Here is a 16,457-nt window from a genome sequence, read left to right as displayed (position 1 = left end):
CCTGTCTTTCATTTTTGTTCATTGATTTCACCTGTTAGTTAATCACCTGGTCTCATTAGCTCCTTATTTAGTTCAGTTCATTCTGTTTGTGCCTTGTGAGGTATTGTTTGTTTTGACTCTACTAAGCCTTTTTCTAGCTCGTTTGTGAGAACCAGTTATAGCCTTCAGTCCTAGTTTTTTCTCCTGCCTGTTTGCCTACCTGTGTATGACCATTGCCTGCCTGTGACCACGATTCCTGCCACCTGCCGCGCTCTGCGCGTGAATCTACAAAATTTTCTCCCTGAGTATTCATTACAGTTGTTGTACACTCTCCTCAAACAATAGCATGATATTTTCACTGTAATAGCTGCTGAAATTGGACAGTGCAGGTAGATTAACAAGAAGTTAGACATGTCTATGTCCTGGAAAGTTTGCTGTTACTTATAACAGTCATGCTAATCACATTAGCGCACGTTAGCTCAACCTTCCCGTATACGGATCACCGATCCCGTAGAGGTTAAATAAAAAAATCTTCGTCAATCTACACACAAATACCCCATAATGACAAAGCGAAAACAGGTTTTTAGAAATTTTAGCAGTACATAAGTATTCAGACCCTTTGCAATGAGACTAGAAATTGAGCTCAGGTGCATCCTGTTTCCATTGATCATCCTTGAAATGTTTCTACAACTTGGAGTCAACCTGTGGTAAATTCAATTGATTGGACATGGTGGAAAGGCACAAACCTGTCTATATAAGGTCTCACCGTTGACAGTGCATGTCAGAGCAAAATCCAAGCCATGAGGTCGAAGGAATTGTCCATAGAGCTCCGAGACAGGATTGTGTGGAGGCACAGATCTGGGGAAGGGTACCAAAAAATGTCTGCAGCATTGAAGGTCCCCAAGAACACAGTGGCCTCCATCATTCTTAAATGGAAGAAGTTTGGAACCACCAAGACTCTTCCTAGAGCTGGCCGCCCGGCCAAACTGAGCAATCAGGGAGAAGGGCCTTGGTCAGGGAGGTGACCAAGAACCTGATGGTCACTCTGACAGAGCTCCAGAGTTCCTCTGTGGAGATGGGAGAACCTTCCAGAAGGACAACCATCTCTGCAGCACTCCACCAATCAGGCCTTTATGGCCACACCAGTATACCACCAACACCAGCCTGCACCAGGCAGGATGGGTCCATGGACTCATGCTGCTGATGCCAAATCCTGACTCTGCCATCAGAATGACGCAACAGGAACCGGGATTCGTCGGACCAGGTGATGTTTTTCAACTCCTCAATTGTCCAGTGTTGGTGATCACGTGCCTACTGGAGCAGCTTCTTCTTGTTTTTAGCTGATAGGAGTGGAACCCGGTGTGGTCGTTTGTTGCAATAGCCCATCCGTGACAAGGACTGACGAGTTGTGCATTCCAAGATGTTGTTCTGCACACCACTGTTCTACTGCGCCATTATTTGTCAGTTTGTGGCCTGCCTGTTAGCTTGCACGATTCTTGTCATTCTTGTTCGACCTCTCTCATCAATTAGCCCATAGGACTGCCACTGACTGGATGTTTTTTGTTTGTCGCACCATTGTCCCATCAAGCCTTTAGTTTTAATCTGCGGCCCGCCCATGGTTGCATAAGACCTCAAATCATTGCATGGTCAGAGAGACTGGAGAAACAGATTACGCAAGTCTCTGTCTGAGAGAACTGTGAAGAGAGAAAGAACAAAGGTGAAGATAACTTCCCACTGGGCACACACTGGTTGAATCAATGTTGTTTCCACATCATTTCAATGAAATGATGTGGAACCAACGTGGAATAGATGTTGAGTTGATGTCTGTGCACAGTGGGTTGGTCCTCTGTCTACCTTCTTCTTCTTGAAGGCTGCAGCAGTCTGACAGATAAAGACATTGGGGCACATTTAATGAGAACTCTCTCTAGTTTTCCTGAAAGCTTGTTCAGTATAAGCCTCTAATGGTGCTTTTATTCCATCAATTGTTTTCTGCCTGAGCCTTTTGTTTGATGGTTTGTTCAGTCAGTGTATCCTGGATCAGCTCAGCTGTTGACCATGTAACGCAAACTATGTTTTGAAGTTTTACAGTCCTACCACTACGTTTCTAACCTCTTTGAGTCAGCATTTTGATCCGTTTTAGAAAGAAGTCCATGTCAGAGTTCCCAGAGAATATTGTTTTAAACTATGTTCAAATTATGTTAAACGTTTTAAACGGTAGACACATTCTGCATTTAATGGGCCTGATTAGGAGATGTAATGAAAAACATACAACAAGTCCAGACAGAATCAGATATTTGTCTGAGATGATTAATAGGTATGATGAGATCGTTGTTAAAGGTCCAATTCAGCCATTTTTATCTCAACATCAAATCATTTCTGGGTACCAATTACGTACCTTACTATGATTGTTTTCAATTAAAATGGTCAAAAAGAAACACAAATAGCTTCTTAGCAAATAGCAATTTTTCAAACAAGAATTTTGCTAGGACGGACTGGGAGTGGTCTGAGTGGGGAGGGGAAAACTGAAGATTTGCTGTTATTGGCAGAGAGATTTGGAACTCACTTTCTTATTTGTCTATTAACTAATTTACTGCCTTGTGATGTCACCAGGCAGGCCAAAACTCCATCCCACCAAAACAGGCTGAAATTTCAGTCTGTCTTTTCAAACATCTCTTACACTAAAACGGCAATATCAATTTTTAAATTTCACAGTTTTATTCCAACCTCATAGTGTGGAAATATATATTAAACACAGGAAAATCACGTTTTATGACTGCACTGGGCCTTTAAAATGAGTCCTTTCTGGAGATGTTGTTGAAGTGAATGGGGTGGTTATATGGCATTAGATTTCCAAGAGGGAGAATTTCAAATAAGATGTATTAGTTTTCCAAGAAGAGACCAGTTTTGGTCTATGTCGGCTTGGAGGATATGTAACACACACACACACACGCATACACACACTACACGCACGCACACGCACGCATGCACGCACACACATGCGCACGTACACACACACACATTATGTTCTTCTATCCTTGTGAGGACCTACAATTAATTTCCATTTTCCCTAACACCAAACCCTAAACCTAACCAGTTTTGGTCTATGTCGGCTTGGAGGATATGTAACACACACACACACGCATACACACACTACACGCACGCACACGCACGCATGCACGCACACACATGCGCACGTACACACACACACATTATGTTCTTCTATCCTTGTGAGGACCTATAATTAATTTCCATTTTCCCTAACACCAAACCCTAAACCTAACCCTAACCTTAACCTTAACCTTAACCTTAACCCTAACCCTAAACTTAAACTTAAACCTAAACCTAAACATAAACCTAACCCTAACCACTAAACCCTTACTCTAATTCTAACCCTAGTCCTCATGGGAATGTGGGAAATGTCCCCACAAAGGATAATTTTCCTTGTTTTAATATCTTTGTGGAGAATTTGGGGGATTTTAGGTCCCCTTCAAGGATAGAAGATCCACACACACACACACACACACAAACACAAACAAACAAACAAACAAACAAACAAACAAACAAACACACACACACACACACACACACCCTATCCCTGTTCTTCGCCAGGTGGCAGTGTTGTGTCTTCAGTTGACTAAGGCATCGCCCCACTCCTCTCTGTGTTCAGTTACTGTAATTCTCTATCCATTTGAGTTTGCAATTTAGAGCCAAATGAAGCCACATCCGTCTCGTACTTCATTAGACTGCTTTACACATCCAAGTCTTAAATGAATTGAATATTTGGAAGGTCATGTATTTTTTCTTACTCATTCTCTACTATTAAGTGTGTCACTACACCACAAAGCCAGGAAAAACATATTAGAACGTCTTCTCTGGAGAAAGCCAGCAGCTAAACTCAACCCCCCTGGTAAAAACCCCTCCTCTACAGTGGTATTGGCATTGCAATCATTTCCATAGGCCCTTGAGCCCTGAAGAGGGATGTGGAACATTTAAATGAAACAGAATGGGATCTGATTACTTGTGCTGTGCATAGTCAGGATAAATCAGATATTGGTGTGTGATGGTAGAAATTATATGATATATATGATATACAGTGATATGATATACACATTTTGTTACGTTATAGCCTTATTCTAAAATCGATTAAATAGTTTTTTCCCCTCATCAATCTACACACAATACCCCATAATGACAAAGCAAAAACTAGTTTTCAGAATTTTTTGCATATTTATAAAAAACAAAAAACATTTACATGAGTATACAGTACTTTGTTGAAGCACTTTTGGCAGCGATTGCAGCCTCAAGTCTTCTTGGGTATGACACTACAAGCTTGGCACACCTGTATTTGGGGAATTTCTCCCATTCATCTCTGCAGATCCTCTTAAGCTCTGTCAGGTTGGATGGGGAGCGTCACTGCACAGCTATGTTCAGGTCTTTCCAGAGATGTTCGATCGGGTTCAAGTCCAAAGAGTTCAATCTTGGTTTCATTAGACCAGAGAATCTTGTTTCTCATGGTCTGAGAGTCCTTTTGGTGCCTTTTGGCAAACTCCAAGCGGGCTGTCATGTGCCTTTTACTGAGGAGTGGCTTCCGTCTGGCCACTCTACCATGAAGGCCTGATTGGTGGAGTGCTGCAGAGATGGTTGTCCTTCTGGAAGGTTCTCCCATCTCCACAGAGGAACTCTGGAGCTCTCTCAGTGTGACCACCAGAATTGACAATCATTTTAATGACAGAGACAGCAAAGGTTTTAAGCTCATTTTATCCTTAGGCTACACAACAAGCTGGAGTTCTAGAATCAAACATTTCACAATGACACACACAGAGAGCAAAGCTTTGAGTGTGAATATCATTCTATTCTTTCATGCTGGCGTCCTGCAGATGACATTGTGATATTTCAAACTCGGAGAGATAAAATGATGAGTAGAATAGAACAAGATGCATCAGACAGCAGATCAGTCATGAGTGGCCAGCTCAATAATCTGTTCCCAGCTTTCAACAGTGACAGATCACCATCATAAGCCAATCGGTGGTTCCAATATGGAGTCTAGTTGAACAGCTACTGGTCTACAGGGGTTCTGGAATGTTACTAGCACAGAGCGGCCAGGAGAGATCTGAGAGACGACACAAGATTTGGTGTCACAAAGTCATTCTAATATACTGTAGTAATAATAATAAAACATGCCATTCTGCTGTCTGATTTTAAAAAATTGCAATTTATTTCTCATGTTAATTCCAATTCAACTGATTGTTGTCTTTATTATATCAGTTTGTGATGGTGTTAAAATATAAGAGTTCTGAGCAATCATGTGTCACTGATGAAAAGTGTTGTGAGGCATGACTAAGATCACCTACATTTACCAACAACTTATTGTGACAAAGAAAAATCCTTTAGTGCTGTGCTGTAGAGTACTGGGTATTGAGTCATGTTGCATCATTACATGTAGGCTAGTCAGCCTGGCCAGATTAATCTCCTGTTCAGCCAGGTCAGTAAAGGGAGGCGTGTCTGGTTAATAATTTATTAAATGTGATCAGCTGATCCTCTCAGGACCATAAATTGACAGAGTTCCTGACACATTGTCTCCGGCAAAGAGGACGTTGAAGGTAAGAACTGATCTTTATGTCACTGCATTTTTAAGGTCTTGAAAATGTTCGGTTAGATCATAGTTAGTTAAGATTAGGGTTGCAAAATTCAGATAAATTCCCTAGTTTTCCAAAAGTCCCAGTTGGAGGATATTCGGAATCAGGAGGGAATGAGCAGGAAATCTGGAATCCTCCAATCAGGATTTCTGGAAAAACAGGGAATTTATTGAAAGTTCCTGATATTTTGCAACCCTAGTCAAGATAATAAGTACCTAGTTATGATAGTTAGCAGTACCTAGATATGATAGGTATTACATGCTAAATCTGGGAGAGTGAGTAGGTGTTTGCAAGGTGAAATGTTAATACAAGTGAATCTAAGTCTGTGCCCAGGAAATGTTCCTATGTGAGGCTATAATGAACACATACAGCACTGTATATCTTATATTTGCTGATTTTATGAACATGTACGATTTAGGGATTTCATCACCTCAGTCATTTTGAAACCATGTTTAACAAGTGACAAACCTCATGACATGGCTAAAAGAGTTAAGGAAGTCATACTGTTGTAATTTCTAGATAGGTATTAGAGTATGGGTTACACTTTACTTAAAGTATGGTAATAACACGTACCGCATAATGGTTTTTAAAATCTGTGCAGAGTAGTAATGACATTGTCCATTCTTTCTCCCCAGGTAGATAAAATGTGGGGTATATCTTATTGTGCGATAGTGGCTGTGCTGCTCTGCGTGGCCTGGGCGGCGCCGCACGACGGGGACCACGCCGGTCACACAGAAGACCACCACCATCACCTCCACCACGCCGCCGGCGAGGCCCACCCCCAGCACGGACACGGCCACGGGGACGAAGAGTCCTGCCACAAGCTGGCGCCCCACAACGCAGACTTCGCCTTCGCCCTCTACAGGAGCCTGAGCAAAGCCAACACCGAGAACATGAACATTTTCTTCTCTCCTCTGGGCATTGCCACTAGCCTGGCTATGCTGTCCCTTGGGGCTAAGGGAGACACCCACAGTCAGCTGTACTCCACTCTGGGCTACGGAGCCTTCACACCGGACCAGGTGAACAAGGCCTATGAGCACCTGAACCACATGTTGGGCCACACTGGGGAGGCCATGCAGCTGGACATGGGCAATGCCTTGGCCTTGAGGGACGGCTTCAAGCCCCTGGCCAAGTTCCTGGAGGACGCTAAGCACTTCTACGCCAGCGAAGGCTTCACTGTCGACTTTAAGAACCCCGCTGAGGCTGCCGCCGAGATCAACAAGTTCATCGCCAAGAAGACCCAGGACAAGATCACGGACATGGTGAAGGATCTGGACCCTGATACGGCCATGGTGCTCATCAACTACGTCTTCTTCAGAGGTAGGAGGAGGACACTGTAGTAGGAGAAAATGGTCAGGCACTTATTGTTGGATTTAAGAACAATGATAGAATACACATCATTGATCAATTGACTGACTGACTGACTGACTGACTGACTGACTAACTGATTTCCACACACGGTAAACAGAAGATGTGTCAATAAAGAATTAAAAGAAAATGTATGCAGGACAAACTAAAAACAATATAGGCTAATAACATTGTCTGTTTCTGCTTGCATGTTTACTACCCCTTAGTAACAATGTCCTCTACCTCCCTCCCCAGGGAAGTGGGATAAGCCTTTCGATGCCACGCTGACCCACAAGGCTGACTTCAAGGTGGACGAGAACACCAAGGTGCAGGTGGACATGATGAAGAGGACGGGTCGTTATGAGTTGTACCAGGACCAGGATAACTTCACCACCGTGGTCATGCTGCCTTACAAAGGCAACTCCTCAATGATGGTGGTCCTGCCCAACGACGGCAAGATGGAGCATGTGGAGGCCTTCATCAACAAGGACTACCTGAAGCACGTGCACGAGCATCTGTTCAGGACGTGAGAACACCTGATTTTATACACTTTTCTAATGTAACTTTCTTTATTAATTCATGGTATACGGTCACTTTAGTACTGCAGCCTCTTTAGGAGTTAAGGAGAGTAGATTGTTTAGAACTTTTTTTTATTGGACACCTTTTCAGTATAACGCAACCTATTCTTTATGTATGATTTATTTGTATCTATTCTTAACATAAGGTCAGGGTAGTTTGTTAATCAACTGACAAGACCAAGTTTGCAATGAGTATCAGATTGTATCATATAAAGAGATTCTTAATGCAGATTAACATTTTAATGTGGCTTGCATTTGCAAGCAGCAGGATCATGCACGTTTCTTTGTGCTGATAGTATAAACTGAGTATATGAAAATGATAATGTCTCTTTCAGCAACGTGGATATCTTCATGCCAAAGTTCTCTACCTCTACCTCCTACTCCCTGGGAGACCATCTGAAGGACATGGGTGTGGTCAGTGCCTTCGGTAACACAGCTGACTTCTCTGCCATCTCTGAGGAAACCAAACTGAAGGTGTCCAAGGTGGGTTCTAATGATCAGTCCTATCCATCTCATGTCTGTCTCTTCTCTTGTCTGTCTGAGGGAATTGGGAGCAAAATAGAAGAAGAATGTCTGTCTCTGTTGGACTACTAAGGGTCTATTCCATTCTATTATATTATATTATGTGTATAGGCCACGTAGGGGACAGTGGTGTCAAGTTCAACAAATTAACATGTTCCTGTTCCCTCCCCAGGTTACCCACAAGGCTGTGCTGAGTGTAGATGAGAAGGGGACTGAGGCGTCCGCTGTCACTACGACAGAGATCATGCCCATGTCTCTCCCAGACACCATCATGCTCAACAGGCCCTTCCTGCTCTTCATCCTGGAGGACTCTACCAAGAGCATCGTCTTCATGGGCAAGGTCACCAATCCCAGCCCCAAATGAACTACAGAGAGGGAGGGAAAGGGAGGGAGAGAGGGAAAAAGAGGAAGATTGTGAAGGACATCTGAGGAGATTTAAGAAAGGTTTTTGTCTCTCATGCTTTAACAAGTGGCAAAACATATCTGTATCTGACTTTGCGGTTTGCAGTTGTGGCATTCAAGTGTCGGCCATTTTGTCTACATGTGTTTTTGTATCAACTGTATACCTTATAGCAGAGGTGTGTGTGTTTGTGTTTGCAGTTGGCTTAAAATCATACTGATGTCCATGCTGGTCTGGTGATAGTGATATACCATCGTTATGTCTCTGGAAGTTGTCTAATGCATCTTCATGAAATAAAACCGTCTCCCAACAGCATTAAAAATAAAATGTTATGTCATAATTTTGAACAGTTTATACTAGGCTGATGTCTCAAGCATGGGTTTATCTGCATGCATTTCGACTGATATCTCATCTTGATTGTGATCATCTCAAATATATTGATTGGGTTAGATAGCACCATGTCAGCATTGCCATTCTTCTTTGATGTAGAATTTTCCAAATTTTCCAATGGACTAGCATTTTAAATCTGTGTATTGCCAGGTAGACTGCTGTCTGTCAAGAACAGTGATCTGGATGGATCCTGAGCTAAAACGTTTTCCCAGTAGAGGATAGGGACCTGCGTAGCCTGAGGTTCATCGGCCCTAGCTGAGTCTGTGACCTTTGACCTGTAAATAGACAGTTGCTGCTGGGAAGTTTATGTAATCAATCAATACCACCTGTCCTCATTCTATCCCCTCATATGCTGACTCGTGAGAAAGACATGTGGGAAACATACACACCTGACCCCATATGGTATGGTCTGTGGACTGTGTCTTCAGATAAAACATATCTTCAAATATAGCTTTTGATTATTTAATTTTTCCTGTTTCAGGACAAAACAATAATCCAATTGTAAAGATACAGATACAAATATCTAATACCATTTGTTAAGACACATACTGTATATTGCTTCAACCACAAAATGAACACTGAACAACTTCAACACAGATGGCTGACAAATCGAAACAGAACAATGCAGTACTTCATGGAATTCACTTTCATTGATCCGTGGGTGCTCCTAGAAATCAGTGTGTGAAGAAAAGCATTATATACAGTGAATCCCTGAGACATATTTTAAGACCAACGTTCGACATACAGTAATTGTACACGCATTGCATTGGAGGGAAAAACTGATAGAAAAAGTTATGGACAATATCTCTTAGAGGGGGGTGCCCCACATCTCAATGGTGTGTCTAATCTACCCATTCTTCCCAGACCAGTTGATAACCCAAGCACCATTTTGAACCTTCAAAAAAACCAACCAGCTTTGTTCGTCATTAGCTTGTTCAAACTCCCTCTTCTTCCCAACCACAACCCCTTCATCTTCAAACCCCAACCCCCTCTTCTTCAAACCCCAACCCCCCCTTCTTCAAACCCCAACCCCCTCTTCTTCAAACCCCAACCCACTCTTCTTCAAACCCCAACTTCCTCATCCTCTCATCCCCAAGAAATGTGTTAATTTACTTTTATCTGTTCAAATTCAATCTTCTTTCTTTCTTTGTCTTGTCTCTGTCCCGTTCTGAAAGCGCCTCATTGCTGCAGATTCATTTCAATTAATGTCACGTTTGCAACCATATCGCTTGAAACAATGCACAGCAACTTTCACGGTGGAATAGTCCATTATTATAAACCAGTCCGTGGGTGATTAATAATACTTGTTCCTGCTATTATGAGAAAACTTGGATTATATTAATATTGATATGAAATATACAGTATGTCTATGTATGGAAATAAATTATTGTTCTATTATGAATTATTATTTGGCTGTATGGATTTATTTACTTTTTGGAGGTCTTTTTTGTCAACAATGTGGCCTCATTAAAAACATGCTCCGGAACTTTGGCGACTACAAAATATTTTTTACACCTCACACTTTGGGCTGGATGTGTCAATGTGTAGTTCATACATCCTTAAACTATGAGCAGAATTACTGTTTTACCTCAATTAGCCACAAACTCCCAACTGTTTTTCAACCTCAACCCCCTCTTCCTCTCAACCCCAACCCCCTCTTTTTCTCACCCCCAACCCCCACTTCTTCTCACCCCAACCCCCTTTTCTTCTCACCCCCAACCCCCTCTTCCTCTCACCCCCAACCCACTCTTCTTCTCACCCCCAACACCAGTCATCTCTTTTCTGCTCCGCCGATTATCTAATATTAAAGAGATCATATGGTATGATACCCACACAGTCAGGCTAGGAGATGGATTGTGTGAAATGGTTATCTATAGCCGACTGTCACGGTTTCGGCCGAGGCGGCCCCTCCTCCTTGTTCGGGCAGGCTTCGGCGGTCGTCGTCTCCGGAGTACTAGCTGCCACCGTTCGATGTTTCATGTTTGATTGGTTTTGTCTGTTTGTCACACCTGTTTAGTGTTTAGTCTCATTAGGCACCCTATTTAGTTCCTTGTGTTAGGTCAGGTGTTGTGTGTAATTGTTCTACTGTCGTGTGGTTGTTTGGTCCTCTGGATTTTTGTTCTCTCTTATTTCGTGTTTTAATAGAGAGTCCTGCACGTTGTGCACACTTACTTTGTACAGTTTAGTGTGCGTTTGATTTCGCCTGTGGCCTGTTTGCCGTGTTTGGCGTGTACTACGGACTTCACTAAAAGACCTTTGGATTTATATCTCTGTGTCCTGCGTGTGATTCCACATCCCACTACACTCCACTCCTGACACCGACAAGGTGAAAATCTGTCAATGTGCCCTTGAGCAAGGCACTTAACCGGCACTTAACCCCTAATTTGCTCCAGGGGAGCCGTACTACTATGGCTGATCCTGTAAAGCAACACATTTCACTGCTCTGGTTTATATATACAGTGCATTTGGAAAGTATTCAGACCCCTTCCCTTTTTCCACATTTTGTTATGTTACTGGCTTATTTTAAAATTGATTAACCTCTTACGGATCTGACCCTTTTTTTCAATTTTCGCCTAAATGACACCCCCAAATCTAACTGCCTGTAGCTCAGGACCTGAAGCAACGATATGCATATTCTTGCTACCATTTGAAAGGAAACAATTTGAAGTTTGTGGAAATGTGAAATTAATGTAGGAGAATATAACACATTAGATCTGGTAAAAGATAATATAAACAAAAAAACATGCATTTTCTTCTTATTATTTTTTCATAATCTTTGAAATGCAAGAGAAAGGCCACAATATAATATTGCAGTTTAGGCGCAATTTAGATTTTGGCCACTAGATGGCATCAGTGTGTGTGTGCAAAGTCTCAGATTGATCCAGTGAAGCATTGCAATACTGGACTATTTTGTATCAAGTCTGCCCAAATGTGCCAAATTGGTCAATTGATACATTTTCAAGTACATAACTATAGAGAACATACAAAAATGGTATGGTAATACAAAATGTAAGTTTACACACTCCCAGGAATGTCATACATGATGGATCATTAGCTTATACATCTAGATGGCCGGGCTGGGTGGGTGTGGAGCCAGAGACAGCAAGGGTTCAAACTGTAGAACCCAGTTCCTACATTTGAATATAAAAATGGATTTTATCAAACAAAACTATGCTACATTTTATCTCTGGGACCCTTAGGATGACAAATCAGAGCAAGAATACTGAACGCAAGTACATTATTTACCTTCAGAGGTGAATGTATCAAACCAGTTGCCGTGATAAGTGTTTTGTTGTTGTAAGGTTCTGTATTTATTTTCTTAGTCAACCCTGTGTTCTTGAAAGTAGCCCTGTTTCTTTGTGTTCTTGAATGTAGCCCTGTCTTTCATTTTTGTTCATTGATTTCACCTGTTAGTTAATCACCTGGTCTCATTAGCTCCTTATTTAGTTCAGTTCATTCTGTTTGTGCCTTGTGAGGTATTGTTTGTTTTGACTCTACTAAGCTCGTTTGTGAGAACCAGTTATAGCCTTCAGTCCTAGTTTTTTCTCCTGCCTGTTTGCCTACCTGTGTATGACCATTGCCTGCCTGTGACCACGATTCCTGCCACCTGCCGCGCTCTGCGCGTGAATCTACAAAATTTTCTCCCTGAGTATTCATTACAGTTGTTGTACACTCTCCTCAAACAATAGCATGATCTTTTTTCACTGTAATAGCTACTGAAATTGGACAGTGCAGGTAGATTAACAAGAAGTTAGACATGTCTATGTCCTGGAAAGTTTGCTGTTACTTATAACAGTCAAGCTAATCACATTAGCGCACGTTAGCTCAACCGTCCCGTATACGGATCACCGATCCCGTAGAGGTTAAATAAAAAAATCTTTGTCAATCTACACACAAATACCCCATAATGACAAAGCGAAAACAGGTTTTTAGAAATTTTAGCAGTACATAAGTATTCAGACCCTTTGCTATGAGACTAGAAATTGAGCTCAGGTGCATCCTGTTTCCATTGATCATCCTTGAAATGTTTCTACAACTTGGAGTCAACCTGTGGTAAATTCAATTGATTGGACATGGTGGAAAGGCACAAACCTGTCTATATAAGGTCTCACCGTTGACAGTGCATGTCAGAGCAAAATCCAAGCCATGAGGTCGAAGGAATTGTCCATAGAGCTCCGAGACAGGATTGTGTGGAGGCACAGATCTGGGGAAGGGTACCAAAAATGTCTGCAGCATTGAAGGTCCCCAAGAACACAGTGGCCTCCATCATTCTTAAATGGAAGAAGTTTGGAACCACCAAGACTCTTCCTAGAGCTGGCCGCCCGGCCAAACTGAGCAATCAGGGAGAAGGGCCTTGGTCAGGGAGGTGACCAAGAACCTGATGGTCACTCTGACAGAGCTCCAGAGTTCCTCTGTGGAGATGGGAGAACCTTCCAGAAGGACAACCATCTCTGCAGCACTCCACCAATCAGGCCTTTATGGCCACACCAGTATACCACCAACACCAGCCTGCACCAGGCAGGATGGGTCCATGGACTCATGCTGCTGATGCCAAATCCTGACTCTGCCATTAGAATGACGCAACAGGAACCGGGATTCGTCGGACCAGGTGATGTTTTTCCACTCCTCAATTGTCCAGTGTTGGTGATCATGTGCCTACTGGAGCAGCTTCTTCTTGTTTTTAGCTGATAGGAGTGGAACCCGGTGTGGTCGTTTGTTGCAATAGCCCATCCGTGACAAGGACTGACGAGTTGTGCATTCCAAGATGTTGTTCTGCACACCACTGTTCTACTGCGCCATTATTTGTCAGTTTGTGGCCTGCCTGTTAGCTTGCACGATTCTTGTCATTCTTGTTCGACCTCTCTCATCAATGAGCCCATAGGACTGCCACTGACTGGATGTTTTTTGTTTGTCGCACCATTGTCCCATCAAGCCTTTAGTTTTAATCTGCGGCCCGCCCATGGTTGCATAAGACCTCAAATCATTGCATGGTCAGAGAGACTGGAGAAACAGATTACGCAAGTCTCTGTCTGAGAGAACTGTGAAGAGAGAAAGAACAAAGGTGAAGATAACTTCCCACTGGGCACACACTGGTTGAATCAATGTTGTTTCCACATCATTTCAATGAAATGATGTGGAACCAACGTGGAATAGATGTTGAGTTGATGTCTGTGCACAGTGGGTTGGTCCTCTGTCTACCTTCTTCTTCTTGAAGGCTGCAGCAGTCTGACAGATAAAGACATTGGGGCACATTTAATGAGAACTCTCTCTAGTTTTCCTGAAAGCTTGTTCAGTATAAGCCTCTAATGGTGCTTTTATTCCATCAATTGTTTTCTGCCTGAGCCTTTTGTTTGATGGTTTGTTCAGTCAGTGTATCCTGGATCAGCTCAGCTGTTGACCATGTAACGCAAACTATGTTTTGAAGTTTTACAGTCCTACCACTACGTTTCTAACCTCTTTGAGTCAGCATTTTGATCCGTTTTAGAAAGAAGTCCATGTCAGAGTTCCCAGAGAATATTGTTTTAAACTATGTTCAAATTATGTTAAACGTTTTAAACGGTAGACACATTCTGCATTTAATGGGCCTGATTAGGAGATGTAATGAAAAACATACAACAAGTCCAGACAGAATCAGATATTTGTCTGAGATGATTAATAGGTATGATGAGATCGTTGTTAAAGGTCCAATTCAGCCATTTTTATCTCAACATCAAATCATTTCTGGGTACCAATTACGTACCTTACTATGATTGTTTTCAATTAAAATGGTCAAAAAGAAACACAAATAGCTTCTTAGCAAATAGCAATTTTTCAAACAAGAATTTTGCTAGGACGGACTGGGAGTGGTCTGAGTGGGGAGGGGAAAACTGAAGATTTGCTGTTATTGGCAGAGAGATTTGGAACTCACTTTCTTATTTGTCTATTAACTAATTTACTGCCTTGTGATGTCACCAGGCAGGCCAAAACTCCATCCCACCAAAACAGGCTGAAATTTCAGCCTGTCTTTTCAAACATCTCTTACACTAAAACGGCAATATCAATTTCTAAATTTCACAGTTTTATTCCAACCTCATAGTGTGGAAATATATATTAAACACAGGAAAATCACGTTTTATGACTGCACTGGGCCTTTAAAATGAGTCCTTTCTGGAGATGTTGTTGAAGTGAATGGGGTGGTTATATGGCATTAGATTTCCAAGAGGGAGAATTTCAAATAAGATGTATTAGTTTTCCAAGAAGAGACCAGTTTTGGTCTATGTCGGCTTGGAGGATATGTAACACACACACACACGCATACACACACTACACGCACGCACACGCACGCATGCACGCACACACATGCGCACGTACACACACACACATTATGTTCTTCTATCCTTGTGAGGACCTACAATTAATTTCCATTCAAAAACCTATTTTCCCTAACCCCAAACCCTAAACCTAACCCTAACCCTTATCCTTACCGTAACCCTAACCCTAACCTTAACCTTAACCTTAACACTAACCCTAAACTTAAACTTAAACCTAAACCTAACCCTAACCACTAAACCCTTACTCTAATTCTAACCCTAGTCCTCATGGGAATGTGGGAAATGTCCCCACAAAGGATAATTTTCCTTGTTTTAATATCTTTGTGGAGAATTTGGGGGATTTTAGGTCCCCACAAGGATAGAAGATCCACAAACACACACACACACACACACACACAAACAAACAAACAAACAAACAAACACACACACACACACACCTATCCCTGTTCTTCGCCAGGTGGCAGTGTTGTGTCTTCAGTTGACTAAGGCATCGCCCCACTCCTCTCTGTGTTCAGTTACTGTAATTCTCTATCCATTTGAGTTTGCAATTTAGAGCCAAATGAAGCCACATCCGTCTCGTACTTCATTAGACTGCTTTACACATCCAAGTCTTAAATGAATCGAATGTTTGGAAGGTCATGTATTTTTTCTTACTCATTCTCTACTATTAAGTGTGTCACTACACCACAAAGCCAGGAAAAACATATTATAACGTCTTCTCTGGAGAAAGCCAGCAGCTAAACTCAACCCCCCTGGTAAAAACCCCTCCTCTACAGTGGTTTTGGCATTGCAATCATTTCCATAGGCCCTTGAGCCCTGAAGAGGGATGTGGAACATTTAAATGAAACATAATGGGATCTGATTACTTGTGCTGTGCATAGTCAGGATAAATCAGATATTGGTGTGTGATGGTAGAAATTATATGATATATATGATATACAGTGATATGATATACACATTTTGTTACGTTATAGCCTTATTCTAAAATCGATTAAATCGTTTTTTCCCCTCATCAATCTACACACAATACCCCATAATGACAAAGCAAAAACTAGTTTTCAGAATTTTTTGCATATTTATAAAAAACAAAAAACATTTACATGAGTATACAGTACTTTGTTGAAGCACTTTTGGCAGCGATTGCAGCCTCGAGTCTTCTTGGGTATGACACTACAAGCTTGGCACACCTTAAGCTCTGTCAGGTTGGATGGGGAGCGTCACTGCACAGCTATGTTCAGGTCTTTCCAGAGATGTTCGATCGGGTTCAAGTCCGGGCTCTGGCTGGGCCACTCAA

General features: G+C 42.1%; 1 protein-coding gene across 1 annotated transcript; it reads left to right on the top strand.

Annotated features, from left to right (window-relative positions):
* Positions 1–6,250: 6,250 nt before the first annotated feature.
* LOC121548607 (alpha-1-antitrypsin homolog) lies at positions 6,251–8,789 on the top strand. Its single transcript, XM_041860118.2, has 4 exons — positions 6,251–6,935; positions 7,218–7,488; positions 7,876–8,023; positions 8,235–8,789. Exons 1-4 carry the CDS (start codon positions 6,260–6,262, stop codon positions 8,424–8,426), a joined length of 1,287 nt encoding a protein of 428 aa, XP_041716052.1. The 5' UTR covers positions 6,251–6,259; the 3' UTR covers positions 8,427–8,789.
* The last annotated feature ends 7,668 nt before the right edge of the window (positions 8,790–16,457 follow it).

This window comes from Coregonus clupeaformis, chromosome 33 (genome assembly GCF_020615455.1).
Source record: "Coregonus clupeaformis isolate EN_2021a chromosome 33, ASM2061545v1, whole genome shotgun sequence".
Classification (NCBI taxonomy): Eukaryota; Metazoa; Chordata; class Actinopteri; order Salmoniformes; family Salmonidae; genus Coregonus; species Coregonus clupeaformis.
Note: the sequence above shows the minus strand (reverse complement) of the source record. Positions and strands in the feature narration are given on the sequence as shown.